General features: G+C 42.7%; 1 protein-coding gene across 3 annotated transcripts in view; it reads right to left on the bottom strand.

The window, feature by feature from the left end:
* The window catches only part of LOC147196262 (formin-like), a 46,790-nt gene that overhangs the window by 14,914 nt on the left and 15,870 nt on the right, over positions 1 to 16,006 (bottom strand). For 2 of the 3 annotated variants that reach the window (XM_086126748.1, XM_086126750.1), the window contains 8 exons: positions 14,431 to 14,572; positions 9,363 to 9,450; positions 5,278 to 5,339; positions 5,028 to 5,116; positions 3,764 to 3,893; positions 3,542 to 3,688; positions 3,390 to 3,449; positions 3,199 to 3,319 (listed from right to left, as the gene is read on the bottom strand). In XM_086126748.1, coding sequence (XP_085982874.1) covers positions 3,199 to 3,319; positions 3,390 to 3,449; positions 3,542 to 3,688; positions 3,764 to 3,893; positions 5,028 to 5,116; positions 5,278 to 5,339; positions 9,363 to 9,450; positions 14,431 to 14,572 — 839 coding nt within the window. The remainder of the gene's footprint in view (positions 1 to 3,198; positions 3,320 to 3,389; positions 3,450 to 3,541; positions 3,689 to 3,763; positions 3,894 to 5,027; positions 5,117 to 5,277; positions 5,340 to 9,362; positions 9,451 to 14,430; positions 14,573 to 16,006) is intronic. The other variant, XM_086126749.1, reaches the window with a different exon arrangement.

The raw sequence follows: 16,006 nt of genomic DNA, 5'->3' as shown, positions 1-16,006 counted from the left end.
TGTTTTTAATACTCACTTGACAGACAACCACAACTATAGATTTTTTTTTTTTTTTTTTTTGCTAACTGTCTCAACTGGTGCTGGTCAGACAGACAGTCTGGGTCATGATGGGAGCCAGCACCGATCTTTAAAGTTAGACTCAGCGTCTTTAACTGCCAAGTTTCTTGCCACCTAGATATATTGGGGGGGAAAAAAATGCTGGCATGCTTCTGTCGTTTACAGAACCAGTTTGGTGATGAATGTTAGCGTGCGTTTTATAGGTTGGGTTAAATCAACAAACCCCCGAGAGAATTTGAGCCTTTCCCGAGCCAACGGCGATCTGCAAGCGCATCCAAGCGGGAGCCCACACACAAGAGATAAACACGAGTCGGATAACCCGCAGTCCTTAAGTTGCACTTACAAATGTTTCGCACATTCTGCAAAAGCCCTGCGGAGGAGCGTCCACCGGTTATTGCGTGAAATGAAGTCAAATGCGGGAGGCTGAGGGGCGGTAAGTGGTAAGAAAAACAACTGACATTTAGCTTATTGAGTTGACCTTCAGTCCACACTTGCCTCCACTTAGGAAAATGAAAGTACAACACAACAAATACAAAAGAATAACTATTCACTACAGATGAGCTGCTGAGTGGATGGCATGGACTGACAAGAGTTGATTTATACTTCATAACCAACGGTAATCGAACAACTATTCATTCATGATATTCACTGAATGCAGGCTTTTTACTGCCCCGTTTGTCGCCCTAATTTTACTGTGAGCACCTTTTTATCAGTTGCACGGTTTGGACTGTTGGGTGCTACAGTGCAACACGGCCGCGTATGAGACTTCACACATGGCGTTCCGAGCGCAGCCCGCATTGTAAAATGGACTTCAGACTAAAGGCCATGTTCGAAACTGACATTAAGGGCCATTTAACATCAGGACCCTGTCTGATTTGCCACAGTGATGAATGCCTAACTGCGGGCCAGACTTTCTGTGAAACACTAAACTCCCCCGAGTAGCAAAAGAACCGTGTTTCTTTTTTTTATTTTATTTGAGCTACGTGGGATCGTCATCGCTCTGCTGTCCACTGTAATTAATGAGAATGCAGTAGCAAGTTGGGTTTGAATTGTTAATCCAATGGAAAAAAAAAATAAAAAGCTAGCCAAATTTTGACGACATCCAAAAACAAAGAACTGACAATATTTTACATTATTGGTGGCAACTCCAAAGTGACGTTCCAGGAGGTTTAGATCCTTTGGGTTTGATCCACTCATTGTTCTCCCCCACAGTGAGGTCATCAGCCTCGCCCCAAACAGGAAAGCCCATCCAAAGTGGATGGAGTTTCTGCAGAAGCAAAACGGCAATCTGGCGGATGGCACCCCAGACACCTATTGGAACAATGTGTGTACAATATGATCCCCCCCAAAAAATGTCTGTTTTGTTCACACACTACTGCAGACTTAAATATATCATCACAAGAGACAATATCCCATTGATGCACACTGTCAACAGCAATTTGGAAGCGTGTGGGCTACACCGGAAGAGATGTGCTAACACCAAGTCACCTGACCGTTAACCCAAGGTCAGAGAGTAATGACACTGCAGTCGCCATCTCAGGATGAGGTGAGGGGCACATAGACTTGCTTGAGAAAGTCAAATCTCAAAATGGGAGTCAGTGTGAGCGTTTCACACTGTCAACAATGTGTTAGCGTTGTAATTAAGACCAGTTGCTTTCTTCGGGCGAGTTTATAACAGGCAGGCATAAATATTTATTCCTGGCGGCTGCACAGGATAATAGCCGGTGGGAGTCATAGGTGGGGCTCACCAAAAGTCCACAATCCAACGCTCGCCTTGTGATGCTTATACCCCGGAGGACTACTGTGCCAGACTGCGCTGCGACGGATCAAATACGAGCGTTTCTTGTGTTGCATTTATTGTCTTCGGGTCTTCCATTTTTCCCTCATAAATGAGTGACAGCTTGAGGTGGGTCTGGCTACTTTGGGAGACTCTTTGTATTTTAACCCCAGGTCAGAGAGGAGAGTTCTTTTAACAGCGATCTAAAAAAACGGAGGGGAGAACTGAGAGCAAATCTAATTGCTTTCACATGCCGTATTATTGGTTGATTTAAATAACCACAGACATAAGGGGAACACGGGGGCTTCGCCTTTCACCTCTCTGTGGCCTTGGCTGGCCATGACGGACCGGCTAGAAAGTCGACTACAACTTTTGAAACTTTGTAGGTATATAATTAATTAATGCAGAGGGAAATCCTATGCAATGTCAAAAAGGTTAATTTTGTTTTGTTCTGGAGTTCTAGGGGCAGCCCGGTGGTCGACTGGTTAGCACGTCCGCCTCACTGTGCGGAGGTGCAGGGTTAGATTCCAGCTACGGCCTTCCTGTGTGGAGTTTGGATGTTCTCCCCGTGCCTGCGTGGGTTTTCTCCGGGTACTCCGATTTCCTCACACATTCCAAAAACATGCATAGCAAGTTAATGAAACACTCTAAATTAGGTGTGAGAGTGAGCATGGATGGTTATTCGTCTCTGTGTGCCCTGTGATTGGCTGATAACCAGTTTAGGGTGTACCCCGCCTACTGCCTGATGACAGCTGGGATCGGCTCCAGCATGCCCCGCAACCCTCGTGAGGATAAGTTGATTCGAAAATGGATGGACGGATAGTTTTATTCTCTGCTTTTAAGCAGTGCCGATGTAGGAATATTTCGCTATCCTAACATGGAAAATGTCAAAAATACACGTGCTGAAAAGTGTCACACGAGTGGACATGCATAGATGCTGAAAAAGCTCAACCAATGAATGCATTTGTTGAACAAGAAGCACAAGTTTCCCCATGTCTGATCTTCCCACGTCTGTCTGATCACGTGCCACTCTCCACTTCATCTCGACTGCATCCGAACTTGGCTGGCACTGACAGCAGTGTTACTGCATCTGGCAAGACCATCTGGATCTGACTGTTTCCAGTTACGCACATTCTGTGTCACTTTGAAACCTTCAGTAATTTTGATAAAGACATGATTTTTTTTCCCCCCCTTTCGCCTCTCTTTTGTACTCCACTGGGGTAACTGCTTCATTTACCTCACGACCACACCAACATATTTGAATCTAGTTTGCGCTTATGAGACACATGACAACCAAAATCTCAACAAGGGTGTGTGACGCAGAAATGAGAGCAAGGGTTACGGTTCGAAGAAGGTATGCATACCTGTCAAATCTTTTTTCATGCTCCTGATGTCCTTCGTTATGTCTTCGAATTTGACCTGTGCAGCCTGGAATAATATTTGTGGTTCCGGCAAAGGGTAGACACTCTTGCCTGAGCCAGCGTTCTGGAGGAATAACACAACGATTAAATTGAGGTATTTGACGAACATGTTTGTTCAACTGAAGAAAACTCACGCCATCAATATTTCGCAGGTAGTACAAAACCACATAATCCACCAGACTGATGTGACTGTCCTGCAAAATAATATTTTTGGGGGGGGGGGGGGGGGGTGAATAATGAAAATAATTGACGCAGCATTTTGAGTGTTGACTTAGTTGACCATTACCCTGCTCTTGACGTCCTTTAATTTGGGGAGGATCTCAAGTGAGAAGCCATCAGCCTGACCTCTTGTCCTGTTCCCTCCATTCATGTAGTTCCCAAAGGCCAGAACGACACCCATTACATTGTGCACAGTCTTGCACTCCAGCAGTTCCTGACAAACACAAATACGTAAACACACCTTGATGACTGAAAGCCTTACGGTAGCATAACGAAGCGGTGTTCTTACGTTGCATATGCTCATCGTAATCTCCACCTTGGAGCGGATGGAGGAGATGGTGTCGAGGAAAACTGACTGGAAGATGATGCAGTGGGCACGGCCTTCAAAGTTGGGAATCTGTGAGAGCTCATACAGGAACCTGGAAAACACAAGGGGAGGAGGAGAATGGGGGGGGGGGGTGAGATGTGTTATGACAGAATTAAACAAAACGTCTAACAGGAAGGACTATTCCGGGTTCTTGGCAGGCCACGCTTCCCTGCGCAGGACCGGCTGAGTCAGTGCCGGTGCACCCTGGCAGGCCAAAGTCATGGGTGGTGTCGCTTGGCTGGCCTCGAAAGAGCTGCGGGGTCGGTGGGGAGAAAGGTCCGAGCGGCGTCCAGGGACTGATCAAAGTTGGCCTCGGCCCGACGCGGGACGACTTATGTAAACAGTGGAGTGTCGGAGGGGAGCGGAGCTGTAACATCCTGTGTGATTAGAGCCCACTGACACTGAGTCGGGATGACTCAGGCAGCCATAGTGACAGCTCTGGTCAAACATGGAAATAGGAAGACCAGGATCAGCGGCACCGCTCGATCCGGGCCTCATTAACTGGCCCGAACTACTTAACCTTGACGACATGAAACCGCAGAGGCGACCCTTTCACACACCAAAAGAACTCTTTTCGAGTCATGCTTGGAATTTTGACATTTTTCCATGAAGATAGCGCGGTGCTCTTGAGTCAATGCAAACAAATCATCTCAGCGACAGCTTGTGTCTTTATAAGTTGGGTTTGAACTCAAGACAACACAAGACACCGGCATTTCTGACAAGCAATTCTGAAGGATGTGTTTTGCTTTAGCTTTTTATTTTTTCAACCACAGAAGGGTATTAATGATGATAAAGAAGAGCACTGCGATAGTGACCGTAGAACCAAGAATACAATACAATATGAAGCATAATGTACCGGTACTGTAATATGAAGTGGGAAAGCACACAGGTCTAAGTACTGGCTGCTCAATAAAATATTGCTGGGATAAGAAAGATATGGAAAACCTCCCTATCTGATTTAATTGCGCTGATTCCAAATTTGGACTTGATTTGAAATCAGCGTCAGTTGCCACACTTTCCGAGAGAATCAACTAATCAATGTCCAGGAAGAAGTGTTTGACTTGAGCGATAATGTGATTTGTTGTAGTCATTTCCCATTTCAATCAAATACAGTATTTATTTCACCTCCCCCTAGCACAGACATGGCACAGTCTGAATGTCTGAACATTGTCAGGAGTCATCTTACTGTTCAGGTTTGTCCAGCAGCTTGACCTCATCCTCTTTGGAAGTCTCATAATGTTTCTTGATCCTGTCCAGCTCGTCAGCAGTAGCCCTCTGTGATGAAAGCACACGCCATCTTACAGCAAATCGACAGATGCAGAAACCCCTATATGCTAATAAATGTTGCCAAACTCGATGGACAGCAAGACAAACAGATTTGCGATAAGCATGACACAAAGACTAAACTTTTTTTTTCTGGATGTACCGGTACTTACATTTTCATACAAAGCCTCAATGGTTTCCAAATCCACAACAGAGTTATCCACAGTAAGAACAGCTGAAACAGTAAACACAGTATTAATGATCAACAATGAGTCTAATAAATAAGTGAATGAGAGAAGATCTTGGCCGAAGCTTTCTGTCTTTAAAGCTTTCCCAGTGCATCTACGGGAGGACCAAACTTTTGTTCCTCGCTAGTAATGGAAACTTAAAATGAAATGTTGTTTCGTTGTAGCAACCAATACAATGACATATGACTTTCAGTCAATTTGGATTGAATTAAAGAGCAACGATTAAAAAACAACAACCAAGCACTGGCTCCAATTTAGTGATGCTGTAACTGTAACTCGGCAAGAGCCAAAACATTTTTGATTACAATGTGTGTGATTTACAGTATGTGCTTCATTTCCTATAACAGGTTTCGCTTAATCTTCATCATGTGTGGCTCACATAAATATGGATGACAGCACTGAAAGGGAAAGTAACTCCTGCTCTCTGTCTGGAGAGGCGTCAAAGCTTTATTACTTGGCATGGGAGGAGGGGGCACAGGAATCATCTATCTATCTGTCTATCGATCAATGCTTACACACACTCTTTTCCATTTATCTATCTATCTATCCATCTTCCCATCCATCCATCTTTCCTTCCTTCCATCTCTGCATTTATGTGATTACACTCTTCTGCTGGGCTAGTAACAAGTGACCATGGCCATGTGACATGAAGTAACCAGGAAAACGAATCACAGCAAAACTGTTTATCTACTCTCTTCATTTTCATTTTTATTTAAAAAGAAGAAGAAAAAAAGGAATCCCCTGTCATTTCTGCTGTCAACAGTGCCATTGGCAGAGAAGTGCAGTAGGAATTTACTTTTCTTTCCGTATAGAAAAACACCACAGACTTCAATTCAGACTGGAAAATGTTGGTCCAAATGCTTCTCCATTAATACTAGACAGACCTTCTCTTTTCAATCCTGCACTGCTTCCAGCTAACAAGGTCATATGCTGCATTCTGGTTCCCAGCTGCTGCCCTTGCACTGAAGCTGTCAATGTGGTCACCATGTCTGGTTCAGGGGGAGCGCTGGAGGTCCATTTCCTACATCTTATTAGAGTGGATTATTCAGTCCCTCAGCCATGCAGCCGTCAATCACACACCAAGGGGGGGCCTGCTCCAGTGTGCATGGCAACGCTCTGATCCGAGGGGAGCCGGATATCTCTCCACGGCGACAGATCAAAGCTTGCCTGCCAACCAACTCACACCCTCTCCTTCCAGTTTTCACTCATCGGCTTAGGTGAGGAAGTGTGTGTGTGTGTGTGTATACAGGGGGGCTTAGGTGTTGCTTGTGGGAGACCCTCCTAATGCTCTTGAACCATGGTGGCCCTTGAGGTCCCCCAGTCACTCAGATGGCTGCAGTTCAGCCCGTCTCTTTAACTAGAGGACTGTCTTCTGTTCTTCCCTGCTACCTTTGTTCTGTCTTTTCCGAGTCTTCTCCCGCGAGAATGAGAAGGAATACTTGAAAACGTGTTTTAATACGTTAACGCATGTTTTAACTAGTTTACATGTATTTGAAGCATGTGGGAACAGTTAAGCTATTAAATGTATGTGGTTTTTGCAGGTGGATCTGGAACGAGCCACCGGTGATTAACGTGGAGTTCACTGTTCCAATCCCCGGCAAGTAGGCCAGGGGATGTAGAAGAATCCTTCGATGCATTAATTAAAGTGTTTTACTATAGCTTTAAATTGACCATTTTACCTCGACCTCCCATTCAAGGACACATAAAACAGGCGCAAGTAAGGTGTTAGTGTTCATTTTTAGGAAATAACAATGACAAGGGAGTCAGGATTCAGGAAAAAGAGGCAGAGGTGGGAGTCACATACATGCAAGACACCGGGAAGTCTCAAGTCATAACCCGCAAGTGGCAAGCAAGTCCCAAGTCATTGTGGGGGGGAAAAAATCAAGAAAGTCAAGTTGAGTCAAAAAATGCTCAGTCATAACATATGTTGGAGTGATAATATATATTTTTTACTGACCATACCACAAAAAGTAAATTATCTCAGCAAAATTAAATGAACAGTTCCATCGCTAAAATGAAATGAAAACTAGCTTATAAAATGAATAGCTACACTTAAATTATTGAGAACAATACGCGTTCTTTTTTCACAGAACTTTTTGTAAAAGCAGCACACTGTTAATATGGTGAATGGATGAATGGAAGGCGTTAACTTTGTGCACTTCGTAAGTTGCCACTTTTTGACATTGAATGAAGTTGATGTTCATTTGTTTATGCGGGCATGACCACATAAAATATGGCGGACACAGGTGTCTTTGGCGTCTAATCCATCACTTTTTTTGCCTTTCGAAGTATTATTTATTATTTTATAGTCGGAAGTAATTTGATCAAAGATTAGTGATCTGAATTACCAAGCTAACCTAGCTAGCTTCGTCTCATCTTAGATGCGTCAGAAAGATCAAAGGAAACGTGGAATTTGTGTGTCTCATCTTTTGAGTTTCAAACTTTGCTGTTGTCTTTTTCCCAGTTTGATCAATAATGATCATCCTTCAATCGCAACAAATCTTTTTTGCTTTCCATAATTGATTGCTAGCTACACACCACTTTGCTTCTTTTACATTCTGTGGTTAAGGTGCAAATAAGAGGTACTGTCCTAGTGCAGATCGATTCACCTCATTTTTAAATAGAAGGCACAGGGGGGTAGTTTGGCATGACTATGTAAACCGAAACGCAACAGTCGAAACAAACGGTTTCGACAGTTTTCACAACGCATCCCACCCCTAGTTACATTTACCTGTCTGTGGGTTTTGTCATGACGTTGTTAATGAGTGACGTTGTCGGTGTTGGGAATGCATTCCGTGAGATGCATACCATATGTTTTGCCATCTTAATTTTGTCAACGTCATCGACAAGATTATTATAATTCAAATGAATGATCCTTGGAGTTACTCTCATGCTGTTGGTGTTAACGTTGCCACTTCACACCATCTCATGACACTGCCTGGATTCCCAGGTTGGCGTGAAAGGAAACAAAAGCCCTCTTTTTTCTTTCCTCCCTAAAAAGCCAAACCATGTTAAATGCAGATTTCAAACTATAAACGAGATAGCTTGTCTAATCATGCAGTTCAAATCTAAGTCAAGTCGAGCCTCTGAGATATCAAGTCCTAAGTCAAGTCAGTTACAAGTTTTTGGTAAGCGAGTCGCAAGTCCTAAAAATAGCAACTTGAGTTTCAATTGCGTCAAATCAAAAGAGTCGTGTCCCCCATCTCAGGAAAAGAGGTCCTACGGAGAGGGCAAGCGGGTTGCATGCGTGGCTTTCTTTGCTCGTGTTTTATGTGGTTGCTTCGTTTCTGCTAAGTGTTGATGGTGGTTTTGTTCATGCTTAGATCATTAGCGGGGTGTCAGTCCCATTAGGCTTGTGGAAACCGTCACTGGCTACAATAAACAGATCCGTTGGCCGCGTGCTCAGACTACCAGGCGGCAAGCACTCCCCGCCGCAATCCTAGCACAGGACCCATTCCCGGCCCACCTAACGCTGTCCCGAATGCACTATTTTATGTGTTTACATGCACGCCTACATTTTCCACAGATTATCCACTAAGCATGCGGTCCAACCGTGCAGTTCTTCAATTGAGGCAGAAGGCTTTCTGATTATAAACAGTGAAGAAGGGATCTTAGCTCCACTGGTATGTCCGCTTGCATGCCAGTGGTGGTGTCTCACATTTTGACAAATCGAGGCATTTTCTTTCCCATCATGGAAACTGGAAAAAAAAAATCACCCACATTCCACTTGAAAGGGAAACAAATACTAAAACGCCTCTCGAGTTACAAATTAGAAGCTGTCAAGTTTGTAGGAAATTATCCTGCGCTGTTGAGCTCCCAGTTTAACATTAAAAATACTTCATCTGCATTTCATTAAGAGCCTTTCCCAATTTATTGGTTAATGGAAAGATTGGAAAGTCTGGTTACTGATCGAGAACACGGCATCTAAATGTGATCTCTTTGCTTCAGGCATTAAAACGATTGTAGACATGCTGATAGCATGCAGGAATTTTCCTTTTTTTTTTTTTCACCTTGCTGAATGTCTTTCATTTCCAGATGCAGGCTTGATATGAGGATGCCGACAGCTTGTGAACGCTTCCCATCCAGCAGCTTGATTATCTGGAGAGAAACCAAAATTCTTTGCTATTGTTAGACAGAACAGAGCATTGCTATGTACTCTCTCACTTCTACTTAATGCTACGTTGTCCTGCTCCCATTTCCTTCGGATAACAGGATATGGACAGTTTATTAGCATGGGCCAAAATAACCGATATAGAAAAAGCAAAATAACCTTTCAAAGAGCAACTAACGACTAAAAAGTCTGCGGTGGGTGCCTATCGTAAATAGCTCTTTATTCACCACTTGATGGATGAGTAAGGCAGAGAGCCGAAGTTGGGAATCATTTGCACTGACCCAACAAAATGACAATGTCACGACCCATCAGTGTGACACAACCAGCTGAGAAATGCCCTGCACGCTCCAAACGGGAAAAGTGCCTTCTCCGCCTCACCATCGAACACGTGTGACATATCATCAAAAAATATCAAGTCGCTCTGAAAGTACAAAGGCATCAGTGGCACCATAAAAGGACAGTCTAAAAGAGCGAGGCAACAAGAAGCATTTTTTTTCTTTATAACAAACTATAAATTCACAGCATTTTTATTTGTGCCTACACATGGTCACAATTACTTATGGGTGAATTAGCTGTAAAGCCAAAGAGAGTTTTGGCAAGGTAAGGCCCTGCTCTAAAAGTTAATGTGTCAGGCTTCTTCATTAGGTATTATGGTGTTGTCGGCTACTGGGTTGTCCAGTGGGAGCTGCCGTGCAGAAGCCTTAGAAGTGGGTATTGCATTACAGGGCGTTAGTGGGTGCCATGCTGCTTCCAGCTCTATTACCTGGATCACTGGGGATCTCGCGCTCTATGGACACGGGACGGCTGAGTACCAGGCTTTCCGCAACACCTCTAATTAACCGCTTTAGACGGGCCACACTTAAAGCGGCCCAGGAGCCTTTCCCTCTCGCTGTGGCTGTAGCAACTTGCCAATTAGCCTCGACAGTTAAGCTAATGAGAAAAGACAAGTGATGCTGAATGTTTGGTCGCATTCATAGAAGTTTAGCTAAGGTAAAAAGCGAAGAGTCCGACGCTGATGCTAGGACAGGTAGACATCAAGAGCAAACGTCTCCCTCCTGTGGAACAAAGGGGAACTGTTTTATCTTTAAGGGAGGGGGCGGGGGGTCCGGCGGCACTCTCAAGAAAAGCCAAATAAGTTTCAAGTGGAAAGGCAAAGGAGCTATTAAAATGAAACGCGATCCCGGCTATGGCTTTTGACACCACGTGAAATCAATGTGCGAACTGCTTTGATTGTCCCTCTGATATTTTGTGACCTCCTTTTAGATATTGGATGAGATCCTAAATGGGCACAACAGTCCAAAAACAACCTGATCTGATGGGTTTTGAGCGATACCCTGTATGCACATCAGGGCATTTTTTTCCCCTACATATTGTTGAAAAAAAAAAAGCTGGTTTGAACAAAAAGATAGACTACTTGATAATTTATTTCAAATTGGGCTCAAAATTGTTTCTTTATAAATGTTTAAACATATTCTGGTTTCAGAACTTCAACTGAAGACTTTTACAAAATACTAAGCTTATTTAAACAATAGAGACAATCTAGAATTACACACTTAAAGCTGTAAAAAGGTATACACTGCTACAAATGGCATGCATTGGTTACAGTTTAACTTGTAGCATCAATCTCCAGGAGAATAAACTTGTCCAACATGCATTTTAATCACTAAATGCATGTTGGACAAGTTTATTCTCCGCTTGACCTCAGCAGGTGAAACAGGCAGTCTGCAGAAAAGGTGGAAATGTTGATAATATGTAAAATCTTCCCAAAATGTAATAGAAATATCCTTGGAAGAATGCCCCATAAAAAAAGAATCGAGACAATATGGGACATTGCACACAAAATTGCAAACTTAAATGCCAAAAGAAACGAATGTCATTGGCAGAGGTAATGATCGAAGAAGAACGTGGGAGAAGAAGCAGGTGGCCGACATTACTGACAGTGGGAAGAATCAAGCAGTTTCAATTTGCACAGCTGAGCAGCACTGGTGACCGTCTGCCCGACTATTTGTCTGTTATCACCTTGATAAACTCAACAAACCCCAGTCTCACCCGATGGTGTTCATCTTACACCTACTCCCAAATATGTCTTCAATAAACGGACCATGACTGCGCATAATTCATTCCCATGAAGCAGTTAAAAGAGTTTCTTTTGTTTATGGAGAGGCATAGTCGATTCACATTTGATTTGTGGAGGAGATTGCCGTTTTCTTTGACTGATTTGATTTCTCGCTCCCTTTGTCATCATTCAATCAAGACCGCAGTGACAGGCAAACTGTTTGCTCGCACCCTTTCCAAATTCTATAGGTGCACAGCCGGTAGAGTGAAGCCACATGCCTGCAATTACAGAGAATGCTGTCCGCTCTGGCAAAAAAAAAAAAAAAGCTCTCATCCGTGTCGGCTCTTCTGCTTTGATATGCGAATCAGCACACAAAAAAAGGATCCAGAATAAACAAGAGCTTTGATTTTTTCTCTTTCTTTCTTTCTGTGGCACACATGATAAAGATTATCACTCATGGAGGCATCAGCAACATCCCCCAATGTTACACTTACGCTGTGCGGAGTTGTTGGAGATCAGTGAAGTGGATTATATGCATAATGTACGAATACATTAAAGTCCCCCGCCCCACTCGTCTCCTCTGACTGTATTGAGGCCCCGGGCTGTAGGGATAACGTGATCTGGCAACACTTTTGGAGCAAGTGCATAAAATGCTGAAAGACATGCTACCATCATGCTCGCGCACGCACGCACGCACGCACACGCACTGCTCAATAAATGATTGCTGAAATTCATTTGTTCCTCTAGAATCTTAGTTTGCAGGAGGGAGGATGTTCATATTTAAAAATCAGCTTTTGGGGGAGGCTATTTCGACACCCTGTAAGGAAATTCAAGGAGAAACTACCCCCCCCCCCCCCAAATTTTTAAAAAGTTCAATGAACGCTCATGAGGGGAAATCACCTTAGAATGGACTAAATTAAATAAGTGGTTTGATGGAAATACATTGTTATTAAATTCAAGTTTATACTGTTGGGAAATTGCAAGGGGAATGCTGACATAAAGATTAGAAGGTATTCATGTGGAGAGTTTTTGGGTGACATAACTGACCACGAGATATGCTGGAAACCTCACATAAAAAAGATTCAAGTCCAAGTAGCCAGAGGTATGAGCAAGTAGCCTCAGCAAAAAAAAAAAAAAAAAAAATGGATTTCTTGAATTACAGAGCACTATAATGTTCACTTGTTTGGCCATATTGGAATTACTGTGGAAGGATTTGGAGGTGTGCTCGGGGCAACACCTCGAAATCCTCACTCTGACTGTTATGTACAATCCAGAAAAGAGTTATCAGAATGGTTCATAAGTCAGGCCATACTAACACTTTATTTATAAATGCCTGCCTCATAAAACCTTTTGACACAATACAATTTGAAACAGCCACACTGGACAACTCACAATTAATTTACAGAAACGTTTCACCGATAGAGAGAGGGTGGGTGGGTGGGGGGGAATATTCAAAGTAACTACAGGGGGACCGTTAAATCCTGTTTCTTTAGAAATGTGAGCCACCAAAGCTGTAGTTAGTGAAAGACCAAAAAAACATGGAGCTGAAAATGAGCATCGTGGGTCCGATTAAATTTAATGTGTTATTTTTCACAGAAGGATTTTACATCGGTGTGCCAGCAAAGTTTCCACGCTTTGGGTCAGACTTCTGCAAAGCTGATGTCAGTCCCGACAGGAGACAGTTGGAAGGATTTGTGTCTGGTTGTGGCTGCCTTTGGTGGCTCAAATGCTTTTGCCACTTTAAGAGTGACCAGACTGAATGGGGTGATTTGAGAATGGAGACCAAGAACACCGTGCGTGCGCGCGCGCGCGCACACACACACACACACACACACTGCACTTTGTGGCCCTGTGGACCCATGTGGAGCCTTGACAAATTGATCAGAAAAGGGGACGTGTATAGATTTGGAGTTGACAGTCTGCTCGGACACCGCAGTCAGGACCACAAGGCGGCCAACATGCTGACATGGCAATGGCTACAGCAGATGTTCGGAACTGCAACATCTGACAAGATGTTTAAAGCATTAAGCGGTTAAGTGAAGGGTGAGGACAGTGGAACCTCTTAAGTCGAATGCAGTACAATTTGAAATGCCACCAAATGTTTGTGGAAATCCACCTCTAACTTCCCTCAAAGTACAATGGTGCCTTGAGATACACCGTTGTGATGCATTAATTAAGGCGTTTTTTTCCCCGTCATTTTAAGTGCAGTACATTTAAATTTTATTGATTTTATTTTCTTTATTATTTTAATTAACATTATTTTTACGACAGTTTTTGTCCCCTACGTAACTTTTTAGAAAAAAACAAAACAAAATGAAAAACGCAATTAAGCTACTGTATTTTAATGTTGCTTATTATTGCGGTTCTTGTAGAACTACATTTTTCTTTTTCTTTTGAGGTGGCATTGGTGCAAAACATTTGAGAACCATGGATTTAAGACATTGCCTATACAGTTAATAAAGGTTCTTCTGATGGCGGCTGTTTGATCTGCATTTTTTCTGTTATATTCCTACCTTTTGAAAGTGCCCGGGAACAGATTTTATGCAGAGGTTAGGGCACAAAAAAGAGAAGAGAGAAAAGTAACAGTGTATTTTATAGTCTCCCACAATGAATATACAAAAGGAGTGAACTCATAAAGCTGAATTGTGTGTTTGCCCAATGCTATGACTAACAAATGCAAACGGCAGTCTGGGGGAGGGCGAATCTTTCCTGTGTCACATTGTGTTGTTTCTTTAATTTATAACCAACGGAGAAGGGCCTTGCTTAAGCAAAGCAAGATAAAAGATCATTCCAAGGGGAGAAAAAAAATAAACAAACACCCTGAGGCTCCTGCATTGAGCAAGATGCATACGTCTGTAATTTCCAGGAATAAACAAAACTAAAAAAGTAAGTGGAAATGAAGTCCATCTACCTTCTTTGCTTTGGCTTTCTTCTCATACGTGTCTGACAGAGGTTTCTTCAATGGCTGAGACGTGGCCTTGGAGAAAAGATCTTCAAACTCTTTCGGATCAATGATGTCTGGCTCCTCTAGAGACCCCCACAAAGTGTTGTTGCTGAAAAACAAAACAAAAGAACAGAACATTTGCAGGAATCAGATGAAGGCTCAGATTCAGCTTCCTAAGCAGGAATCGTGTGTTGTATGTGTGGAATATTACAGATGTTGACTGAACCGAGCCACATATTTTACATATTCATTTCCACTGTCAGACCAAAAACATGGAGCAAAACCTTCTAAACCAGACTGTACTCCGCTTAAAAAGCACTGGTTATGCCCTAGGTGATAAATACAACCACACATTGATGCAAGCTTGTTTGTGTCCTTATGGAAGATTTCCAACAAATGAACTACAATGAATTCAGAAGTTGCTGAGTAACATGGATAATAAAAACAAACAGATGTAGAAACAAGAACATGCGCTGTTTAAAGTTCAAGAGGATGTTTAACACTCTGCTGTTACCAACACACCAGTCATCTGCTAGCCCTCCTAAATTATGGTAATCAAATCAAGAGACAATACTTTCACATCCAAAAAGGAATGAAAACACTGCCTTGTAGTTTACCTCTTATCGATCAGTCTTTTACACTGTGTAAATGGTCCAGCAGGTTAAAGTGTAACTAAACATAAAACAAGACGCTTGGACAATTTTCTAGAGGTGTCAAATTATCACATTAATTGTGAATAATTAATGACAGTCATATTAAGCACGTTAATTTAAATTTTAATCTCTAACTATTGTTTCTGTAAGTGGGATTTTTACAAAATCCCTTTTTATGTGTTGGCTTCCTGTGTTCGAGTTGTTGAGGGTGGGAAACAATGGTCAGTCACATTGGCTGTCATTATGTTTGGGCTTGTTTAGCATAAGCTGATAGGCTACCATTTGAGTTGGGAGGGCCAGGTAAGCAGCGGTGAGGCTTCTCGGCCCCAATGAATGGAAAATGTACATTCCAAAAAAACGCCCTAACAGCACTATTGATAAAGGGAGAGTGGTGTGCCTAATTTGTAAGAAGGAGTTTGCTTACCACCGAATCAACTCAAGTTTAGCCTACCACATCAATGCAGAGCACCCAGTCGCGAGTGCAGCCACAGCTAAAATTCACACCGAAAGCGTTAGCAATATGGCGAGCCATAGCAAAGCTCTTCACCATATTAAACTCGAGAATTTAAGTTTTCGCGGCAATTTTTAGATGAGATTAAAATATAGATTAATTAGATTAATCAATTACAGATCATAATTAATTAATCTCACTTTTTTTAAATCTCTTGACAGCACTACAATTTTCTTTGACAGATGATAAAGCTAGGTAGCTAGCTACCTTTACAGTTTAGCCTATCTCACCTCTCGTTTTTTTTTTTCTCTACTCCAAAATTCTGGAAGTAGTCTAAACACGACTCCGTGGGGGGACGAATGTTGCCATCTTGGAGGACTGACTATCCAGACTGTGGTGATATGAGATTGCCACTAGTTGCTGACTTTCATCTCAAAAT

Source organism: Hippocampus guttulatus, chromosome 13 (genome assembly GCF_054856545.1).
Source record: "Hippocampus guttulatus isolate MCC_2025c chromosome 13, RoL_Hgut_1.0, whole genome shotgun sequence".
NCBI classification, from domain to species: domain Eukaryota; kingdom Metazoa; phylum Chordata; class Actinopteri; order Syngnathiformes; family Syngnathidae; genus Hippocampus; species Hippocampus guttulatus.
Note: the sequence above shows the minus strand (reverse complement) of the source record. Positions and strands in the feature narration are given on the sequence as shown.